The sequence below is a fragment of the Pinus tabuliformis genome, chromosome X, assembly GCF_031772625.1.
Source record: "Pinus tabuliformis cultivar Carrire ecotype Pingquan chromosome X, CPIR1, whole genome shotgun sequence".
Lineage (NCBI taxonomy): Eukaryota > Viridiplantae > Streptophyta > Pinopsida > Pinales > Pinaceae > Pinus > Pinus tabuliformis.
Genome location: NC_142308.1, coordinates 1,502,151,433 through 1,502,174,683, shown reverse-complemented (window position 1 = coordinate 1,502,174,683; position 23,251 = coordinate 1,502,151,433). Strand labels below are relative to the sequence as shown.

Below are 23,251 nucleotides of genomic sequence, written 5' to 3'. Positions count from 1 at the left end.
GCATCCCATAGTCTCGAAAGTTAGCTCAATTGGTGGAGTCCACGTTTTGCTATTAATAAGTCATGGGTTTAATTATCATCTTTGCTATTAAGAAGTCATGGGTTTAATTATCTCGACACTCTCGGAGTTATGCTTCTCGGAGTTATGCTTCTTGGTTGAGCCGACAGTAAGTCCCTTTGAGTGGATCTATCTGGTGCAAATATATCTCGACACTCTTGGAGTTATGCTCCTTGGTTAAGCCGACAGTAAGTGGTCCCTTTGAATGGATCTATCTAGTGCAAATATTTAGTAGATTAGCAGTTACGGATATCCAAAACCTATAAATCACATTTAAAAAAAATAAAACCAAAAATCATCAATCACATAACATTACAACATCTTTTCCACACTTCATTGTATGAAGTGAGAGTGACTCTCCAAGTGATTACAATTTACCCTTACTAAAATAATTAAATAAATATTACCTTTAATAAACAAAATTTATTTTTTTAATAGAAAATGTTGCGTAAGAACATACACCACATGGCACTCCGAAGGTGGTGAGAATATAAATAATTTTATTTAAAAAAAATACGAAAAGGAAAGGAGAACCCGAAAGAGTTTGTTACCAGGGATTAATGAAACCCGGTTTTATTTTTGTATTCTACTCGCCGGGGTTCTCTTTTCGTTATATATATTCCTCCATTTTAATCTGCCAGTTATTCAACTTCTTGACGCCATTCAACATTCTCCATCCTTCCGTCTGGAATTTCGTAATCTCAGGCCGCAGAAAATGATGAATTCCAATTCATATTGGAACGCCGCCAACCCTCCATGGGAAGAGCCAGAGTACGAGCCCGTTTCTCCGCCGGCGCAGGGGTCTAATCCCACCCCTGACCATGTGTGGGACAATGTCAACAATTCCGCCAAGCCCAGAGCTCACCAGCTCAATTTACCCTCAGAACCGCCGCAGAAAAGAGTGAAAACCCTCGAAGCCCCGCCTCTCCAGCCTGCTTTCCCATTCGGCTCTCCGAATCCGCAGGCGGGAGGTATTCCCAGGCCCCGCCCCTCTGCCACGAGTTCCCTACAGAAGACCAAGCTCTGCGCGAGGTTCGAGGCCGGGACGTGCACCTTCAACGACAATTGTAGCTTTGCACACGGTGCGGAGGAGCTCCGAAGGCCGACTGCGTTTGGGGGTTGGGGGTCAAACATCGCCGGATCGGTGAATTTGCAGAGATTTCACAAGACCAGGCCGTGTAAGTTCTTTTTGGGGGGCAATTGTCCTTACAGAGAGAGGTGCAATTTTCTGCATGATACGGAACAGGGTCAGTTTAATAACGTGGCTGTGGTGAGAGCGGCTTCTTCTACCAAGCCTCCTAACTGGAAGACTAAGCTTTGCGTGAACTGGGGGAATTCTCGGAACTGTAATTTTGGCGATAAGTGCCATTTTGCACATGGCTCTGGAGGTATGTAGGGGGATTTTTGATTTCTCTTTGGATTCAACAGACAGCAATTTTTCAAGTTGTTTTTGTTTCGAAGAGTCCTCATTATTTCGGATTCATGGATTGTTATTGCATGTAATTATGCCAGATGAAAATTCGGATCCCTTCCAGTCTCAATCAGAAATGAATGTGATACCAAACTCAATTTTATCCCCTTTTAGTATTATAACGATTATTTTGGAATTAACGGATGCCGAAGTGCACTTCCTGGGGCGTCGACTCTATTTCCTGATTAGAAATACCGTGGACTGGTGGCTGATTGCGGGCGATTTTTGTGTGATTGCGGAAACTATCAACTCTTTACATTGGCCCTGAATCTGGGACAATGGATACTAAAATGACAAAAAAACATGTATGGCAAGAAGTTGGGAAGTGTCCAAAGGCATAAAATCAGCAAAGAAATAGCTGTGCAATAAAATGTAAAAATTAGCCTTTTATAAATTGGCAAATAAATCAGCCTTTTATATGAATTGCCTGCGGCAATTTTCTTTACCAGGCGATGATCTTGTCACAAACTTTTCAAAAAATAATTGTTTTCTTTGAATCGCTTATTAGTCTATGATTCTGGCAACAATGATGAATACCAGATTATGAAAAAACATCAATCATGGAAAACATCAATTCTTGTTATTAGCCTTGAATCTAGGGAGCTGCTGCCCAGTAATTAAATCTATAAAACTGTTGTCTCTGGCCCCAAATCTGAAGCAATAGCTGCCGCTGGTATTGGACTTTTAGGTGTGACTTTTCTGCATGATTGAAACAGTGGGCATTGATTGGTTTGAATGAAATGGATAGTCTGGTATGATGGGGAAACCTTTTCCAGGCAACCAATTGCATCTACACTATGAAACTCTCTGTTGCGGTTGTTGGGATGCTGGGAACGTTCTTATATCAGAAAGACGTAAAAGGCAGGGCGTCCATTACTCCCAGCATTGTTCATTCTGCCAAGTGCTTTTACCAACTGTCATTTATGAATATTTCAACATGTATATAAAATTCGCTTAGCGTAAGCTACCCCTTAAATTTTAGCTATGACTCAGAATCCGAAAACTCTATTGGTCCATGAATAAAGGGTATATGGAATTCAAAACATCTAGATATTGCACAGCTCATGTAACTTCTCTAGTCAACAATAATCAAATAGTAAAGGGTGTTGTTCCAGAAAAAGGAGCATGCCCATTGCTCCACATCTGATGATATATTTCTGGACATCGAGATTTTTTTTGACAAATGGGAAAGGACTTGGTTGCTATGATATATGGGATAGTGAGATAATATATTTCTGGACATCAAGAAATTTTGACAAATGGGAAGGTCATGGCTGATATGATATCGAGGATGGTGAAATATGTAATCTGTGTTGGAGAAAGCTATGCTGCACTGGTTTTTGGGAGGGTGGAATGATGGGGACGGGGATGTGTCCACTGGAAAGCTAGAGTGTGCCCTCAATTTTTTCAAGGGATGACGGGTTAGGAATGGCTATAATATATATAAATAGAAGAACATTAAAAATTAAAAATTCACCATTGCTTCAAGCTTGTAAGCATAACAAGCTATACTATATGGTATTATGCATAGCCCTTACACTTGCCAATTTTGAAAAGTTTCAAGCAATTCAAAATAGAGCTGAATGACATTCCATTAATTGGCTGCTAGACATAAGCAAGATGTGGTTTAGCTTTAGGAAATTTAAATTTAACTATTTTCTATATGCAATAAGGGCCATGAAGGGTTTATAAGATAGAGAACTGTCTCTATAGCAAATTTTCTTGCTCACATTTCTTGTTAATGATGATTATGTAAAAATATAAAAGACATTTCCTTCTCAAGAGGTTTTGTATACTTCTACAACTATGTTGAAAACCACCATAAAACACTTTGGTCCTATAAAGAGATTAGATTCATATTTCAGATTAACAAGGTGATTGTATAGGAATTTATTCAAACATTTAGTACCCAATTCACTACTATTTGATTGTTTTCACGACGCTGAATGTTGGCATGGTGGAAGCACTGGGCTTGAATGACTTTTTGGAAATGTTTTCACAATGCTGAATGTTGGCATGGTGGAAGCACTGGACTTGAATGACTCTTGGAAACCCTTGGACAACTTGTAAAAGCTTAGATGACTCAAAAAATGAGAAGAACGAGAGCAATAAATACAAGAATGAACCCTTTGAAGTGTTGCATTTCCTGTTTTGTTGACATTGAGGCTTTGTTTGTTGTATTGTTGTTGCTGAAAATTCAATATTTAAATCACTAGAAACCCAAATTGAAACCCATCATACCAAAGCCTTGTTTTGAGCTGTGACTTGTACAAGAGATTTAGTTTTAGTGCAATACAAAAATAGGCAAATGATCATATTGGCCAATCATCAATGTTCATGATTGTCAAAATTGAAGATAGATGCTTGGAATATCCCTGAAATCGGCCCATAATATCCTTGAAATCTGCCACAACATCTCTAAAATCTGGAAGGAATGGCCCTGAAATTTTCTTGGGATGTCTTGGTGACTGCTAGCAAATCTCAAGTTCTTGATGAAGTGCCCAGTAGTTTGGGAACATTTCCTAAGGGCCCTTAAGTCCTCAAAATGCGAGAGCGTAGGGTATGTGTGGGTTTTTTTAGAGGGGATGGGTCCCCTTGCAACATAGGGATAAAGTTATAAATAACACATGATCAAACATCAACTTGATATGGAGTGGTTAACATGGTTTTATATAATAAGATTTTTATGACCAGAATGTTTCCATTGAATAAGAGCTAACTGCAACTATTTTCATTGACCTGACAAGCTGCCAGCAGCTTTATAAAATAAGTTGTGTGCAAATTAACGGATAATGCCCTTTTAGCCTAATTATGAAAAGGATTTGGAGATCAGCTCCTAGAGAAATATTGCAGAGACCATAGAAAGCTAGTAGTAAAATTCTGTGACCATCTCCTACGATTCAAATACATGGGAAGAACACTTCCATGTAAATGAATTAAAGAACGCTCTTGACACTTGCGAAAATCAAAGAAACACATAAAATATGAAAAGAAGATAATCAAAGAAACACATAAAATATGAAAAGAAGATAATTGATTTAAGAGGATTGCGAAGTTTAGGAACTCATAGGTCAGTACTATTCTGATTCTTGTAAGAGAATACATATTGTAGAGAACCTTTCGTAATGAAGACGTGATCCACTCGAATAAAAAACAGGGGCTTGTCTATTGGTAGAGACTTGTTACACTTCAACCTCCTCACTTGACAATGTTAGAATACAAAGCGCTAAGTTTTGAAGAATGAAGTACCAAGGAGGAGTTTCCTAGTGCTTTTTGCCTTAGCCTAGGAAAACAGGGGCTTGTCTATTGGTAGAGACTTGTTACACTTCAACCTCCTCACTTGACAATGTTAGAATACAAAGCGCTAAGTTTTGAAGAATGAGGTACCAAGGAGGAGTTTCCTAGTGCTTTTTGTCTTAGCCTAGGAAAACATGTGAACCCACCTTTTTAGTGTGACTTTATGTGGTTATTAAAGTCATGTGACTTTTTAGTCACTTTATGAGGTACAGAAAGTACATTGTACTTTATAATATTAAAGTGACTTTATGTTTTTTAAAGTGATTTTATGAGAAAAAGATACATGGTACAAGAAGTTAATAAAGTGACTAGGTGAGATCATTAATGAAGGGGGTCAATGGGAGATTAGATCTCCACCCTTATCAAGAGGAGCTTGTTGAATTTCTAGCGCAATCAAGACTAGTATAGTTTTTCAAAATTGATAACTACTTCTAATGATACGATCAATCTTCTTTTAGCATTCCAATAATTAAGTAGCTATACACGAAAAACTTCAACCATTCACTTTCTTCAATAGAGCAATAGAGATCGCTGTAAATAGTAGAACAAGAGACAAGAGACACCAAAATTAGGCTCATGACCAAGGCAAAACCCACAAGGGGAAAATCCAACCAATCTTTTCATATGAGAGAAATTTTGTTCATCAATAGTACATCAAAATATTCCAACAAGATTCCAAGAGCTGACCTCAATATATCCAAGTCAAAATCTAGTCAAAGGAGAGAAGAAAGTCAATGTTAGTCAAAATCATAGTCTACAATAGAGGGCTGAATTTCTGCTTGAGGTGGCTCAGGACAGAGGGCCGAAATTTGGTCAAAATAATAGTCAATGAACTAGTCAAGATTCTTGGTCAAAGGCCTCAGTCAAACCCTGCGGTCAACCTATGTCAATGGGCCAAAATCAGGGCAGAATTTTGGTCAGATCAGGTCAATGAGTCTCTACAATCTTCGGCCTCCAAAGACAGTCAAAACTTCAGTGAAATAGAGGCAAACTAGCCCAGGTCAACGCAATTCAAACAAGAGAATATATGTTGGTCAACACAGAATAGAAACCTCATTTGACTCCTTCACACGTGTGGATGAACCTCCGCAATTTGAGATCAAATGATGTGTGATGGATGTGTCCAAGTGAGCTCCAATGAAGTCATATTTATATGTGATTTTGGCATGATTTACTAGACAACTAGAAGGAGAGATGAATACCCTGTGATGTATTTAATGTTGTAAAAATTTCTATGAGAAAAGCAAATAAAACTCCTCTTCCAACTGCTTTCCCCTTTGAGGTTTTTCCAGGGTCTGTGATTGACCAATGTGCATGCTTGTGAAATTTTTTATCAGCTGAAAGTGAAAGTGAAAGAGTAGTGGTAGCCTTTTAGTGTTTTAATTGCAATATGTATTCAAGTTAAATATGTAATGAACTATGGGTTTGGACATTAAACTCGTATGCAAAACAAATTGAAACCAGGGTGGGCTACATGACACTAATTTTCTATATGGTATTAGAGCACCAATGAACCTACAACTGATAAAGTGCAACTAGCAAGCATAAACCTGCCTATATGCCCAGAAATTTGTGGTTGAGAGGGAGGTTGTTTGTTCAGTTTTAGGGTTAGGAAGTTGTGTTGGTTGAGAGGGTCAGATGGCTACTTGTTCGAGGGTTGAGGATAGGTTGAGTGGGGTTGAAAATTTTGGTCCTTGGAAGGAGAGGATAGTATTGTTGATTGAGGAGTTTGAGTTGTGGGATATTGTAGAGATTGTAGTACAACGACCTACAAATCTTGTTTAGTTGTCACACTTCAACAAGCGCGATGTGAAGGCTAAGAGGATCCTTGTTGATGCAATAAAAGACCACCTAATACCTCATGTTTTAGGTGAGAAGTTTGCCTATGAGATGTGGGGGTCCTTGATTACACCTTACCAAAGCACCAATGAGAATAGGAAGATGGTGTTTTATGAGAAGCTAAGGAACACCAAGATGATCAATAATGATACAATGACCTCATACATTATCAAGATCACATAGGTGAGAGATGAGTTGGTTGTAGTGGGATTCGAGCCCTCTTAAAGACCTCAACTCAACCTCCAAGAAAGTTTGAACTACTAGTGGTCTTGGTTCTTGTTCTTTATTGTATAATGATTTCACAAAAGTTCTCTTCCTTATTTCTCACCTTTATCTCTTCTCAATGGCTCTCATGAGAATGGAAAAATGAGAGAAATTGTTTCCTTTTCTCTTTTTGTCTTCCTTTAGTGTGGAGAACCCTAACCCTTAGATCTAATGGCTGAGATTAAATCTCAGCTCATTAGATCAAGGGTGGAGATCATTCCCTCTCTTGACCCCTCCCTCATGTGGTCCCCCTCAATTAATGAGCCTCCTAGTACTTTTTAATGTTTTGTACCATGGTCACTTTTTCTCTCATAAAGTCACTGTTAGAATATAAAAGTCACTATAATAATATAAAATGTATTTAGTACTTTTCTCATAAAGTGACTTTTAAAATACACGTGATAACTTAAATTACATAGTATAAGTCTCATAAAAAGTACTTTAGCTCCTTGACATTATCAAAACACATAATGTCACTTAGATGAAAGGGTATTAATGTGTCCCCCTAGGCCAAAAGGATAAATGCCTAGGAAACACCTCCTTGGTACCCTTATTTTTAACAGATGAGGAGGAGAATGTTGCCCTTGCAACAAAAGGCAAGAATGCGACCAAGAAAGAGTTCTTCTAGTGGGGCCAAGCGGAAGGGTAAACATAAGGAGAAGGAGAAGGATATGAGCAAAGTGAGATGCTTTGCTTGTCAGAAGATGGGTTATTATGCCTTTTAGTGTCCCAATCAATGTTGCACGAAGCGAGGACGAAGCAGGGACGTTTTTTGGAAGCGGGGACGCTGAAGCATCATTTTCCAAAAATCTAGGAAGCGAAGCGTCTGTTATATATATATATTTATATTTTTTTGCATTTATACTCAAAACAAACATCCCAAATACCAAATTAGTTGTAGAAGACATACATCCATTGTACATTAATGATTAATTATTCAAGCATCAACCATTTAGATGCATCAACCATCTAGAATCTAGATTCTCCTCCTCTTGTCTAGCCTTTGCCTCTACCTCGATTGTCTAGGGATATTAGTCAACATTGCCCAATTTTGATCAAACTACTTATTCAAGACTTAAAATATGGTAGAAAAAGCTTAACATGCTTGATCGATGATTTTGACTTGATTGAAAGGTAATTTTTTGCTAAGGGCGTGCCGCGTGACAAAGGAGTTCAACAATTAACAACACCAACACTAGGGTACATATAGGGCTTGGTGCTCTTGATTAAATGCTAATCACATACCTTCATACTTGATATAATCTAATGAAATGCCACAATCCCATTGATCCTGAATTCCTGAAAACTGTTAAGTCTGCTGAATTTTGAATAGGATATGAAATTCTATTTTCTCCATATGAAGTCCAATGAGGCTGGAACCACTCTCAAACATCCTGAGTCATTTCATGGTAATGTTAAAAATTTAAGTAAAAGGATGAGATGTCACTTTTACTTTAAGAATTTAACATTACCATGATGGAGCCTCTGCGATATATATATATATATATATATATTTTTATATTTTTTTTTGCCTTCATTCCTCACCCTAACTGAAGGTGGACTCACCCCCAACAAGCAAACTCACCTAAAATGAAAAAAAAAATTGAAAAAAAAACCGATTTTCTAAACGTTTTTCCGGAATCGTATGGAAGTGTACGCTTCGCCCTTCGAAGCGCCACGCTTTGTACTGCTGAAGTGCCATACGAAGTGCGCTTCGGAGATTTGAAAGCGCGCTTCTGAGCCATGCTTCGGAAAATTCTAGGAAGCGGCAAAATTAGGCGGAAGCGCGCTTTCGCCGAAGCTTCCTAGACGCTTTCACATGGGACGCGCTTCCGGGCTTGGAACCGAGGGGGGGGGGGGGCGCTTCGTGCAACATTGGTCCCAATAAGAAGGGGAAGAAGAAGGTTGTTGCAACTTCAGTCGAGGTGGATGAGTTTTCCACCAAGTTTGACACAAAGTTTGCTTTAGTGGTGACTCTTGTCACTAGTGTTACATCTTCTAGTGTTTGGTTTGTCGAGAGTGGAGCTTCCTGCGATATGATTGGAGTTAGAGATCACTTTACGAGTCTTACAGAGTATGATATTGATTTGGAGGTGGTGCCTGGAGATAACTCCAAGGTCAAAGTAGCAAGTGTGGGGACTATATCCTTTCAGAGGGAGTCATTGCCTCCTTTGAAAGTGACGGAGGTGCTATATGTTCTAGGGCTATAGAAGAATCTGACTTCAGATTCCAGTATTGAGGACAGGGGATATGTGGTGGTGTTTCGAGATGGATTGGTAATCATATACCGATAGTAAGTGAGCCATATTGTTTACCCTTCCTTGGCTTAGAGGTTGAGCGTGGATGCTGCTCTAACCTTTGGCGATAGGAAGGAGGGGGAGAGACGATACTCCCTCAGGAAGGTGAATAATCCAATGGGGAGGGGAGGAAATAAGCCATAGACCCGGGAGCATGGAACCTGCCGCTAGCCGAGACACTCGATCATTCACCCAACTAGCCGAGTTTTACGACAGGCCTGGACTTGCGAGATAGGTCTTCACACAATACACCTGAGGTTCCACTAACGATATGGCACCATGAAGTCAGTTAGGCCCTTAGTTAGTGAGTCATTACGGGAGTCGAACTAGAGGCCTGGAACTTGAATAGGTCTGGACATAGACCTGGAACATCAAGACGTGCTCGTCATGACCTGCTGATGATTATCGCTGCTACCGCTTGCCTTTACGTTCTATCCCCCATTCCCTTCAATCCGTATCATTCAGTTCTATTTTCAATCACTCCATGCCAGGACTCTTTTCCGCTACTCCCAAGGGATCCAATATCACTTCTACTAGAGTGATTGAAGTCCACAGTGGGAGAATTTACAGGTTTATGGTTCAGCCCACCAAAGCCTTAGTGGCTATGACCGACAATAGTGATTTGTGCGAGTTATGGCCTAGGAGGATGGCCCATTTATGCCATGGAGCATTTAGGATGCTGAGGGAGATGTTTACTGGCTTACTAGAGTTCGGTACTGAGCATCATGATGTGTGTGTAGGGGTGTGCTTTGGGAAAGTACACCAAGACTCCTTTCCTGAGTAGTGATAATAGGGTAGTAGGTATCTTTGATTTGGTTCACTCTGATGTGTGTGGTCTTATGTCTTTTGTATCATTGAGTCAATACTATGTTACTTTCATTGATGACTACTCCAGGCAGACTTGAATTTTCTTTATGAAGACCAAGGATCGAGTCTTCAAAGGGTTCCAAGAGTTTAAGGCTCTTGTGGAGAATCGAACAAGGAAGAAGATCAAGATCTTGAGTATAGACAATGGGGGCGAGTATACCTCCGTTGAGATGAAGGAGTTCTGTAGGAAAGCAGACATCAGAAAAGAGTACATAGTGCCATATAACCCCCAGCAGAATGGGGTGGCAAAGGAAAAACAAGGCCATATTAGGGGCAACGAGAGCCATGTTGTATGATCAGAGGCTACCTTTCTTTTTATGGGTTGAGGCTTGTAACACTGTAGTGTATTTGCAGAACAAGAGTCCACACAGAGTGATGGGAGTAAGAAGCTTGAGATTGGGCACATTAGGATTTTGGGTGCCTTACTTATTCAGATGTCCCTAAGGAGAAGAGGAAAAGCTAGAACCCACCTCAGAGAAGGGCATCTTTGTGGGTTACAACGAGACCTCCAAGGTCTATCACATATTTATTCCTGCCAAGAGGAAAAGTTGTCCTGAGGTGGGATGTGATGTTTGAGGAAGAGAGGGCCTTGAGGAGGTCACAGGAGGATGATCATTTAGAGCAACAATGGAGTACACTATAGGTTTTAGGATTAGGTACATAGGGGTTAGGAGGATCATTGACTTCTGGGGTTACAGGTCCATAGAGTTTAGGATCACATGGCACAAATTCCTAGAGTATGGGTTCATCGTAGGCACATGAGCATCATCATCAGGATTACAAGCTCCGGGGGAAGATCGCACACCAGTTCAAGAGGCTACTGTTGGGAATCACAATTGCCATTAGACTAAAACCCGCAGGTGTTAGTCAATGATCGCATCATCAGAGATAAGGATCCACGAGAGGCGGTTAGTCCATGCCACGAAACACACGAGGAGCATTGGTTTATGCAATGTCCAACAATCTCCCCCCCAACGCAAGTCGAGTGTTTATTGAACTCGTGACCTACACTTTGATACCACTTTTGGGAATCATGATTGCCATTGGACCAAAACCCGCAGGTGTTAGTCAACGATCACATCACTAGAGATAAGGATCCACGAGAGGCGGTTAGTCCATGTCACGAAACACACAGGGAGCGTTGGTTTTTCCAATGTCCAACAACTACTTGGATGAGGAAGCCAAGGTGGCTTTATGAGACCTTGAAGGAAGCACAAGAGTCAGTGGGAAGGCCCAAGTGGTCAGTTAGGGAGAGTAGACCGCTAGAGAGGTTGGGTGGTTATGTGGCTAGTTTTGTGGAGATTGTGCCATCTAGCTACAAGGAGGTTGCGAGTCAGCAAATTTGGAGGGATGGCATGATGGAGGAGTATGCTTCCATCATGAAGAATGATGTTTAGGAGATATTGTTGAGATTTGAGGGAAATCTAGTGCTTATTGCCGGGTGGGTTTGTAAGATCAAACATGCTTCGCATGGCTGTGTGGAGAAGTTCAAAGCTCGATTTGTGGCACAGGGGTTCTCACAGTTAGAGGGAGTCGACTATGAGGAGACCTTTGCAACAGTGGTTCAATACACCTCTTTTAGAGCAGTGATCTCCATAGCAGCAGAGATGGGGTGAAAGATTCACCAAATGGATGTGAAGATTGCCTTTCTCAACGAGTCATATAGGAGGAGGTTTCTATTGAGCAACCACAGGGCTTTGAGGTGCATGGGAGACAGTCTCACTTTTGTAGGCTTAAGAAAGCCTTATATGGTATGAAGTACGCACCGAGAGCGTTGTACAAGAATATTGTTTCCTACTTGCAGCAGATTGGTTTCTAAAAGAGTAATGCAAATCCAAACTTATCACATTGTGGTTTGCGGGGATCCACTCATTTTGGTTCTGTCTGTGTATGATTTGCTTATTATAGGAGAGGAGAAACTCATTGAGCATTGCAAGAGAGATATTGCTTCAAAGTTTGAGATGACTAATATAGGACTGATGCACTATTTTTTGGTGTTGGAGGTTTGGTAGGAGGATGGGCATATCTTCTTGTGCCAGGGTAGGTATGCAGGTGATATTGAGGAGATTTCGTATTGAGGACTATAGGCCTATGGCTACTTCGATGATTAACAATTGGAAGAAGCTGCATGCTTTAGATTTCGAGTTGGTAGACCCCACTATATATTGTCAATTGATCGGTTTGTTGATGTATCTGGTCAACACTAGACTATATATCTGTTTCACAGTCAACATGTTGAGTCAGTTTATGATGGAGCCGAAACATGTTGTGGTTGCGAAACATGTGTTACGGTACCTATAGGGCACAATGGACTATGGACTGGACTATATCCAAAGGGATGGAGTTAGGTTGACAGGTTGTATAGACTCAGATTGGGTAGGCAATGCTAGTGATAGGAAGAGTACATTTGGATGTTTGTTCGTGTTGGGTTTGACAGTGGTGTCGTGGTTCAACAGGAAACAAAGATTAGTGGCACTGACTTTTGTGGAGGTTGAGTACATTGCAGCTAGTTAGGCCAACTGTGAGGCTATTTGGTTTCGCAAAATGTTGTGTGGCTTACTTGGTCAACGACTGAGGACAACTATGATTTTATTAATGATACCCAAAGTTGTATTAAACTCATAGAGAATCCAATATTTCATGACAAGTCTAAGCATATTGAGATCAAGTACTACCTCATTCGAGATTGTGTTCAGAGAGGAGCAGTGAAGCTGGAGTACATATCCATTGATAAATAGGTTGCAAACATTCTCACCCAGTCATTGCCAAGGGGCAAGCATGTGTACTTTAGGGATAAAATGGGAGCAGTGAGAAACACTTTCCTTGATAAGAGGAAGTGTTGATGAAAGAGGTACCAAGGAGGTGTTTCGTAGTGCTTTTTGCGTTAGCCTAGGAAAACATGTGAACCCACCTTTTTAGTGTGACTTTATGTGGTTATTGAACATGTGACTTTTTAGTCACTTTATGAGGTACAAAAAGTACATTGTATTTTATAATATTAAAGTGATTTTATGAGAAAAAGGTACATGGTACAACAAATTAATAAAGTGACTAGGTGAGAATATTAATGAGGGGGGGGGGCATAAAAAGGGGGTCAATGGGAGATTAGATCTCCACCCTTGATCAAGAGAAGATGAGATGTAATCTTTGCCCTTGATCTTAGGGATAGGGCTTCTCATCATTATGAAGACTAAAAAGGATGAAAAAGGTAAAGGGAGAGTTCATTCTTCATGTGCAAGTGTTGGAGAAATGAAGAGGAGAAGAGGAGGAGGAGAAGGAAAGTTGAGATAACAAGTTTTGCTAAAGGAGAGAGATCACACAACAACAAGTAAGACAAGTTTAGGCACGCATTCTTAGGTTGAGACACAAGCACTCAAATCGAGGCATCTGCAACAATCTTTATTGCAAAAATCAAGGAAAAATCAGCGTGATTTTTGAGGGGTTGAGTATAGAGACTTACCACATTTTTTGAGGCAAGCATAAACTTGAAAAATGAAGAGATATCAAATGTATGTCAGCGTGAAAATCAAGGAGAGATTCCTCATTTGACAACATAGATTTTGAGGGAGAAATTTGTTAGTATAAGACACAAAATTCGAGGTTTGAAGTCAAATTGACATGACAATCACGATTTTGGGGGGTTAGAGTGTTGACTATGGCATGATATTTGAGGAAGAAAAGTTTGAACAAAGTCACACATTTCAAGAGCAGTGGTTGCTGGACAGTGGCACGAGTGTCAAGGGTAGTGGAATGATTTCCCAAACAACAATAGGGAGAGATAAGTAACCCTTGATGTTTTTGATCTTGTAAAAATTTCTTTGAGAAAAGCAAATAAAACTCCTCTTCCAACTAGTTTTCCCTTTGGGCTTTTTCGAGGGTTTTTGTTAAAAATGGCAACTAGGGCCAAATTTCACCTTTTAGGGCAACTCATATGATGGAGATGATTATTGCATTGGATTCCTCTTTTTGAGAGGTCCAATTTTGATATAAAGATCATCTCATTATGACAACCAGAAGTGGAATTTTGAATTTATTCTCTTTCATGCACAAATTGTTAAGGTCGGCCTTAGTCAAATGTAGGCTCAAGAAGCCCAATGGATGTGTCTCTTCACTCTTAACAAATTTTATAAATAGGAGTGACCTCTCTCCTCATTTGGACATCACTCATCACATCGTTTCATCTCTCTCTCTTCTCTTAATTGGATCATATAGCTTGGGCAACCTCTCTCTCTTCTTCGCACGTATGGCAGGAGGCCAAAAATTCAGGGTTAAGTGCATGCTGAATTTTAGAGAATCAGACTAGCGTTGACCAGGGCTCATTTGACCTTATTTGACTTCAGTATTCAGGGTAGAATTTTGATTTTCCTAGGAGTTGCTGGGCACAAAAATCGAAATGTTTTGGGTAGTTTGACCAATGTTGACTTTTGCATCGACTTCAGATTTGATCGCAAAAAATTATAGCAGTGTTTCTCTCTCCTTTGACTAGGTTTGATTGAATTGTTTTGGGCTGAGTTTGACTCTCTGTGAAGGCCGAATTGGACTGTTGTTGACCGAGCTTCTTGGAGGACGTTTTGGTGTTGATTTGACCAAAATTGACTTTCTAGTTAGGGCTATAGTTGACTGTTGTTGACTGCTGATTTTGATAGGGCTGTTTTGACTATGTATTGGGTAAGTGAATTTGATCTGTGTACTCTCTCTCTGTTGAACTATTGAATAATAGTATAAAGATTTGATTAAAGTGTTTTCCCCACATTGGGGTTTTTCCTTGGCATCTGCCAAATCTTTGGTCCTTTTGTCTTGGCTTGTTTTCTGCACATGTTTTTATGTTCTATCTACATTTACTATCAATGATTAAGTTAATGTGATTGCTACTGGATATAATTGGAAATTGTCATTGGGTTGCTAAAGGAACATTGAAGTAAATTGTGCTAAAGCATAGAACATACCATTGTTATCTAAAATTAACTGTTTGTGATTGACCAAAAACTAGTGTCCAAAATTTATGTGCATGCTTGTGAAATTTTTTATCAGCTGGAAGTGAAAGAGTAGTGGTAGCCTTTTAGTGTTTTAATTGCAATTTGTATTTAAGTTAAATATGCAATGAATTGTGTTGTTTTCCTACGGTAAAACTAGAACAACATTTTCTTCAACATGTAATTACTTCTAATGATTAATTAGTTAGTATTTATCCATTATTCATAGCATCATCAAGCAATTACACAAAATAAAATAATAACTATCAAACATGAAATGAGCAAAGTCCACAAAAGGGAAAACCAAAAACCGTGTTCCTAATGAGAGAATCCAATATCCATCAAAATATCTAAAAACAAAATGATAATCATGATAACTGACTAATATCAAGAAACAAGCCTCCACATTTTCCACAAATTTCGTCCTCCTCTTTTCTCTTCAAGCACGCAGAAAAATAGAGATGATGATTAAAAGCGAATTTGCTTAAATGAGGAGCAATTGTCACATATATATAAGACCAAAATTAATGGCATACCTTGTACCACTTTGAAGTAGAGGTTGGGATTGACGTTGCTTCTTGTGAACCCTAGCTTCACCAGATAACTATCTATATGGGTGTACCATGCCTTCTTCAACTTGCAAACATGTGTCTTTCGGTCCTTTACTTCAAATCTCCGTGGTTGCTCAACGTGACTTCTTCTTGTAACATGCCATTGAGGAATGCTGTCTTCACGTCCATCTGATGAAGGGTCCATCATTGACTTGCGGCAAGGACAAATATTGGATCGATAATGGTATATCAGGCCATGGGAGCAAAAATGTCATCGTAAAATTCTCCCTCTTTATGGGAGAATCCTCTTGCCACCAAACTTTGCCTTATACTTCTCAATGCTTGATCTTGAATAGCCATTTTGAAGTCATCACTGATTTCCCTTTAGGTCTTTGAACGAAATTCCATACATCATTCTTCATAATTGATTCGTATTCTTCGGCCATGGTACCTACATGGCTTCTTGCTCTCTCTAAATGTTCCACGGACAACAACATGTCTCTCAGCATCTTGTAATGTGTCATGAAGCCAAAGTGGCCTCTTCTTGGCAAGGGAATCACATGGAGGAGGATCCAAGGGGCCCATGGGTTCCATGGGATCTTCAATGATGTCTCTCTCAGGTTCAAGCATGGAAGGACCTTCTCAAATATCCATATCATCACTTTCCTTCTCAGGAGGAGGAGGCAGAGGAAGGTCTCTTACTTTCCCAAGGGCAGCATCTTCATCGAATGTTACATCCTTGCTAATTTCAACCTTCCTTTGACTAGTAATATATATTCTAAATGCTTTGGAATCTTCACAATACCCAACAAACATACCTTAACCTCTAGTGGCTTCCAGCTTGATTCTTTTGTCTTTCGACACATGGAAATATATGGGGCAACCAAATGTATGGAGATGACCAATTTCGGGCTTGATACCTGTGAATACATCTTCGAGATCCTTGTTGTCTAATGCTTGATGAGGTACCTTGTTTTGAACATATACTGCTGTATTCGTTGCTTCTCCCCAAACGAACTTCGACAACTTTTGATTATGGAGCATGGCTCGGGCAACTTCTACAATAGACCTGTTCTTTCTCTCAACCACTCCATTTTATTCGGGATTTTAGGACACAATTGTCTCCTTCTTGATACCTTCCTTGCAAAAATATATGTATTCATTTGAAATGTACTCTCCATTGTAGATCTGAATTTTTTCCTTGTTTGATTTTCGACCAAAGCCTTGAAGTCCTCGAACAAATCAAAGGCCTCATCCTTATACTTCAAGTAATATATCCATGTGTTCTTTGAGAAATAATCGATGAAGGTAATTTAGTAGAGATGGCCACCAAGAGAATGTATGGGCATCGGTCCACATATGTCAGAATGAATGAGTTGGAGGATGTCATTAATCTTATTCTTGCTAGAGGGGAATGGTCCCCTTGTCTTCTTTCCATTGGCACATCCAGGACATACTCCATCATGTTGAGCTTGAACATTAGGGATCCTAGAGACCAACTTCTTCAATTTTGGAAGAGCTTCATAATGTAGATGGGCCAATCTTCGGTGCCACAACTCGCTTTGATGATTAGTATCATGGACCATTGCTAGAAGGGGTCTTCCAGTGACTCTATAGAGTCCTTCAAATCTAGATCCCAATGTGAAAGCATCTCTCATAGAGGATCCCATAGGCCAAGTAAGTACTTTTCCCTTGATGAAGGCGACTCTCATTCCTTTGTCTTCCAAAGCAGATATAAATACCAAATTCCTCTTTCAATCCCGACACATACATCACATCATGAAGCAAAACAAATTATCTAGAGTCGAAATGAAATTTAACAGAACCAAAGCCTACCAAGTTGACTCCAAGAATAATCTTTGAATTTGACTCCCTCTCTACCAAGTTAGAGAGAACCTACTAATGCCCAGAGAAATGATGAGAGGCCCCACTATCAACCAACCAACTATCCTAGGTATCCAAGGGAGAGGAACTAGAGAGTGCAGAAATAAGAATATTCAGATTGACTATTTGCAACATTACTTTCATGCCTGGTATTTCTTGGTTTATTTTGAGGACGGTGGTCTTCTTCACGATCATTCGGAGCATCTCTTCTTCTTCTTACATCTCTTCCATTATGATCATTCCTTCGATCGTCTTCTCTTCTTCAATTATTAAACTTGTTTTGTTACGTCTAGTGTTGTATTGTGGAGTATTGTTCTTCTTAGTGCAGTCTCGAGCATAATGACCTTTCTTGTGACAATTGTAGCATTCATTGTGTGATGATTCCTTGTCTCTTCCACTCCTTTTATTCGAGTTTCCTGGAGGAGGATTCCCTAAACTTGATGAACCTCCTTTTCCCTTCTTTTTCTTGTTATAAGCAAAGAAAGCAATAAACTCTCCTCTTCATGTTTTTCTATCTTGCCACTTGTGATCATCGTTGATTCTTCTTGAGTGAGTTTTCCAACGAGCTCATCAAATAATGGGAAACTATTGTTATTGCTTATGGTGGTAATAAAGGTTTCGCAAAGAGGAGGGAGACCTCTAAGGGTTACCAACGCCAACTCCCTGTTAGGCACAGTTTCCCCAACTCTCTGCAATTGATCTTTAAGACTAGATATCCTCATAATGTAGGATTTGCTCAGATTCCCCTTTATTCTTCTTCATATCTTTGAGTTGATCTTTCAAGGAGATGATTTCATTCAAATTAGCGATTTCATACATGCTGTCCAACTTATCATACATCTCCTTAGTAATTCAAATTTCCAACATAGGGAAGTAAATGATCTTGTAAACCATTAGCTATAATGTTCATTGCTTTTAGCTCACCTTTCTTGTACTTGTTCTTGGCAGCAATGGGAGCATTCTTCGGAGGCACAGGAACTATTCCTTGTATGTACGCAAAGCATCATTGTCCTTTGATATGATTTCCGACCTGATCTTACAAGCAACAAAGTTCGTTGAGTCACCCAACTTCTCATTTTCCTTGAAGTAAGAGGTAGATATCTTGAATTGATTAGATAGGCTTTTTCATCTTTTCCAAAGATGATTGCTTCAAATTTTGTCTCCTTTGGGCTTGTCCTTCACCTTAGCTCTACCATGTTAATTTTTGCACTGCTCTACGCTATTTCAATTACTTCAGCCCAATTCACTTATTGAATTAGCAATCTTTTCAACAATAATTAATTCTTCCAATCATCAATAATATAAATACAATGACAATAGGAGACAATCAAAACATCAACAAGAGTCATCGATTGGTCAAAGACCAGGGAAAAGAGTACAATGAGCCCAAGTTCACAAATAATAATCCAAGTCAAAGTTTTGACTTATCCAACAACGCAACCAACCAAAATCCGAAATATGAGCCAATAGTCAAATTTGGTCAAAGTCAACGGCAACAACAACAAATGGTCAACGGTCAACAATGCTCCAAATGAACTCAGTCAACGATCAAAAAAATGCAGGCTGATGAGCTGGTCAAAGTGCTCCAAAAGCAGTCCCAATTCACCTCCAATCTTGGTCAAAGTCAAAGTCAAGTGGAGCTAAAACCCTAGTTGCAGGTCTAAAGTCAACCACAGTCAAAGTGCCCAGAAAATCTTGATTTGTGTGCCAAGAAATTTGGCCCTCCAAAATAGTCCAAAAACCGAAGTCAAAATCGGTCAAACTATGCCCAATCTCCAAAACCCAAGTTAAAGTGCTGGTCAAAATTAGAATTTGACCTCTTGAAATTTATCCTTCCTCTTGCTCACATGTGTGAAGAGATGACTTGCAATTTTCAGATGTATTGAACCAAATGAAGAAGAGATGTGTGTGATGATTGATGTCCAGATGAGCTTGAGGTGACTTGAATTTATAGGCGTTGGAGGACGACTTAATTAGCCTCTAGGCTGACTTGATTAAATGTGACATTGTGGGCTCGACTTCAAAAATACACTTTCCCTTGTTTGAATCCATTGCTTCAAAGGTCAATTTTGGTCCTCTCGAAAAGAGGAATCTTGTCCAATGATTGGAATTTGTCACTGCACTGCCAAATTAACGTCCTCCTAAGTCAAACACCTCATATGCACATGGCTCCACTGATGGATGTGCAACTCTGCAACCCAGTGGAGACACTATCTCACAAAACTCATCAAACTGCAATCTATAGGAAGCTACCTCATCCATGCCAAAGCATTCCTTGCGAAGGCACTTGAGTTGTTGCGAGTTACTTTGACAAGTCAACGAAAGTCCATCAACAATATAGGAAACTCACCACTCAACATATTGTTGTGCACCGAGTTCTCCACCAATCTACCAAAACTCCCATTCTGCCACCCCAAGCTGCAATAATCCGCGACTCCTTGTCTGAACATTCTATTCCATGTCTCACAAAACATACCTAATCGCAATAAGAACCTGGTGTCCATCTTGGAAATGAAAGTCAAAGGTTTCATGGTGGCATTCATCGATGGAAAGGTGTTAAAAAATAGAATTTTCAAAGATGCTTTTTCTCATGGGTTCAAGGTTGGCAATTTGTATCAAGTTGCAGGATGGTCCATTGGGGATCATGTCAATTGACATATCACATCTATAACACCGGAGGTCTACCTATGGGGTCCTACTCGATGTGGGTCAGATGGTGATAGGGATGCCTGAAGTCAAGAAGAGCATGAAGGTACATGTTTGAGATGTACCGAAGGAAAACCTTATAAGGGGACCATTCCCCTCATGCAGTAGGTCCACAGGTTTGGAACAACTTGAGGAGTTTGAGATTCATGATCGGGAATCTCATGTATACAGGTGGAAGAAAGCCCTCTATGGCTTGAAGCAAAACACCCCGGGCGTAGTATGAGAGGATTGATAGTTTTTGATGAAGCTGAGATTCACTAGGAGTGAAACCGATCCAAACCATTACTCGAAGGTTGTGGATGATAGACCTCTCATACCGGCACCTTATGAGGACGACATATTTTTGACAAGTGCAGACCCTCTCATTTGCAGAAGTAAGAGGGAGTTGGATTCCGGATGTGGAATGATAAACTGCAAGCCTGTGACTACCTCGAGGATCTTAACTTTAAGAAGTTATATGGTAGTGATGTTGGACCAGATTTGGGAAATGCCTTTGAGTTTCATAAACTCATTCGCGTTGATGTTCTTGGTGAACTTCTGTTCGAACATATGTTTTGTAGTTAGCATGGTGAGCTCATATTTGGTTGAGCCTTACTAGATTGGTGCCAAGAATCTTTTGAGATATCTTTGGGGCACAATCTCTCATGGAATGAGATACACTACCGGAAATATGAAACTGCATGATTATTTGAATGCTGACTGGGCAGGCAGTGTGGAGGATCACTAGAGCACTTCTCAACGCTGGTTCTCTTTGGATTCTGCTTCGATATCATGGATGCGCAGGAAGCAGAAGTCGGTTGCTATAAGCATCGCCGAGACCGAATACATAGCTATGAGTATGATCTCGTGTGAAGTTGCATGGTTGCAGAAGCTCTTAAGTGAGCTGTTTGTACACATGATGAATACCATTAAGATTCTCTGTGACAACCAGAGGGGGGATTCAATTATTGAGGAATCCCGTATTTGATGATTGCTCTAGCAGATAGACATCAGATACTGCCTTATTTGGATATGGTAAGTTGATGAGCGAGGAGGCTCCATCGCATTGAGACTGATGTATAGGTCGCAAACATTTTGTCAAAGCCCCGGGGAAAGGTCAAATCTATGAATTTCCCAAACGACTTGGAGTAATTGAGAGACTTTCTTATAAGGGTCCTGCATGTTGCATGCATTGCTCTCTGGGAGCTCTAGGGGGCTTGGGGTACTTACTGGAGCAACATACGACCACAGGGCGACTTGCCCTCCCCTGGTGGTGTGCTATGTGTAGGATGACAAGTTCAACCTACCCCTATGATACCCCGTGACGACGGTCGAACAGGATGATTAGTTCTCTGTGGGCTGGGATGATTAGTTCTCCCATGGCAAGTGTGAAAGAGGATGATTAGTTCTCCTATGGGTCGGGATGATTAGTTCTCCCGTGGCAACTGTGAAAGAGGATGATTAGTTCTCTTGTGGGCAGGGATGATTAGTTCTCCCGTGGCAACTGTGGGCAGGATGATTAGTTCTCCTGTGGGCTGGGATGATTAGTTTTCTCGTGGCAACTGTGAAACAGGATGATTAGTTCTCCTGTGGGCCGGGATGATTAGTTCTCCCTTGACGATTGTGGGGCAGGATGATTCGTTCTCCTGTGGACAGGATGATTAGTTCTCTTGTTGAGGCATCCTACCCATGCAGTCTGGGACTCATGGGAAGTACCTCTCATCTGATCAATGAGCAGGGAAATGGGGTTAGGGACCATAGTAGTACTATCGATGGACGCATTGTTGTATCTACCGTACTCCCTATGTTAGGATGACCTCCATTGTTCTGGGATCAATGAAACTGATCTGGGATCAGTATGAGTGGTTTGAGACACTCTCTTGTGATATTGATTTGGATCAATAAAACTGACTTAGGGTCAGTAAGAGTGATGTGACACACTCTCTTCAGATGAAACTGACTTTGGGTCAGTAGAGAATGGTATGAGACATTCTCGATCAATTCTTCTTTTTCATGGTTCAGCAGAGCAGAGCAGTGCAGGGCACTGATGGCATAGATAGTACAGTCGGACATATGGATCAATGGATGGAGTTCTCCCTAGTTGAGAGGGAGTGTTAAAATTGGCAACTAGGGCCAAACTCCATGTGGGTCATCGTATTAATGGAAGCTGATATTTTTCTTGGATCCCTCTCATCGAGAGGTGTAGGATTGATCTAAAGATCATCTGATTCCGATAAGTATTCATGGAGATATGAGTTTATTTGTGTTATGGGACAATTCCTCAAGGCCGACCATCAACCAAATAAACCCCACTTGTGCTCAACGTTTTAGTATAAATAGAGGTGGCCTTCAAGTCATTTCAACACACTTGGGATCTCTTCCTCTCTACTTGTCTTTGGGTTTTAGTAGGAGGAGAGATCCTAAAGGATAACATTGCCCTAATCCAGAGGGCAGAAGCCGGAATTGTCGGGAATATCCGGAACAGCCGGGAAAAGCCAGAAAATCCGAAACTGTCGGGAATAGCCGAAATTTCCGGAACTGTCGGGAATAGCCGGAATTTCCGGAACTGCTTGGAATAGCCGGAATTTCCAGAACTGTTGGAACTGTCGGGAATAGCAGGAATTTTCGGAACTGTCGGGAATAGCCAGAATTGTTGGAACTGTTGGAACTGCCAGGAATAGTTGAAATTGCGGGGAACTGCTGGAACTGTCGGGAAAACCCGAAACTGCTGAAATGTCGGGAATAGCCGAAACTGTCGGGAATTGCCGGAATTGCCAGAACTGCTGAGAATAGTCGGCACTGTTGGGAACAGCGGGAACAACGGGGAACACTGACACAGAAGGCAGAAGCCAGAATTACTGGAAATTGCCGGAACTGCCGGGAAAAGCCAAAACTGTCGGAACTGCCAAGAATAGCCGGAATTGCTGGAACTGCCGGGAACAACCGAAATTGTCGGAACAGCCAGAGCATCTGTCTCTGAAAGAGAGTAGCATGCAAGGGACAACTAACTAACATTGGGACAACTGTATGGTACTTAGCAGCAAATACACCAAGCATGCAATGTTA

At 40.5% G+C, this 23,251-nt stretch overlaps 1 protein-coding gene across 1 annotated transcript in view; it reads left to right on the top strand.

The window, feature by feature from the left end:
• Positions 1–632: 632 nt before the first annotated feature.
• Positions 633–23,251, top strand: part of LOC149145733 (uncharacterized) — a 64,107-nt gene continuing 41,488 nt past the window's right edge. Inside the window, exon 1 of the mRNA XM_089446787.1 lies at positions 633–1,445. Within this exon, the coding sequence (XP_089302913.1) occupies positions 773–1,445 (673 nt within the window). The 5' untranslated portion in view covers positions 633–772. The remainder of the gene's footprint in view (positions 1,446–23,251) is intronic.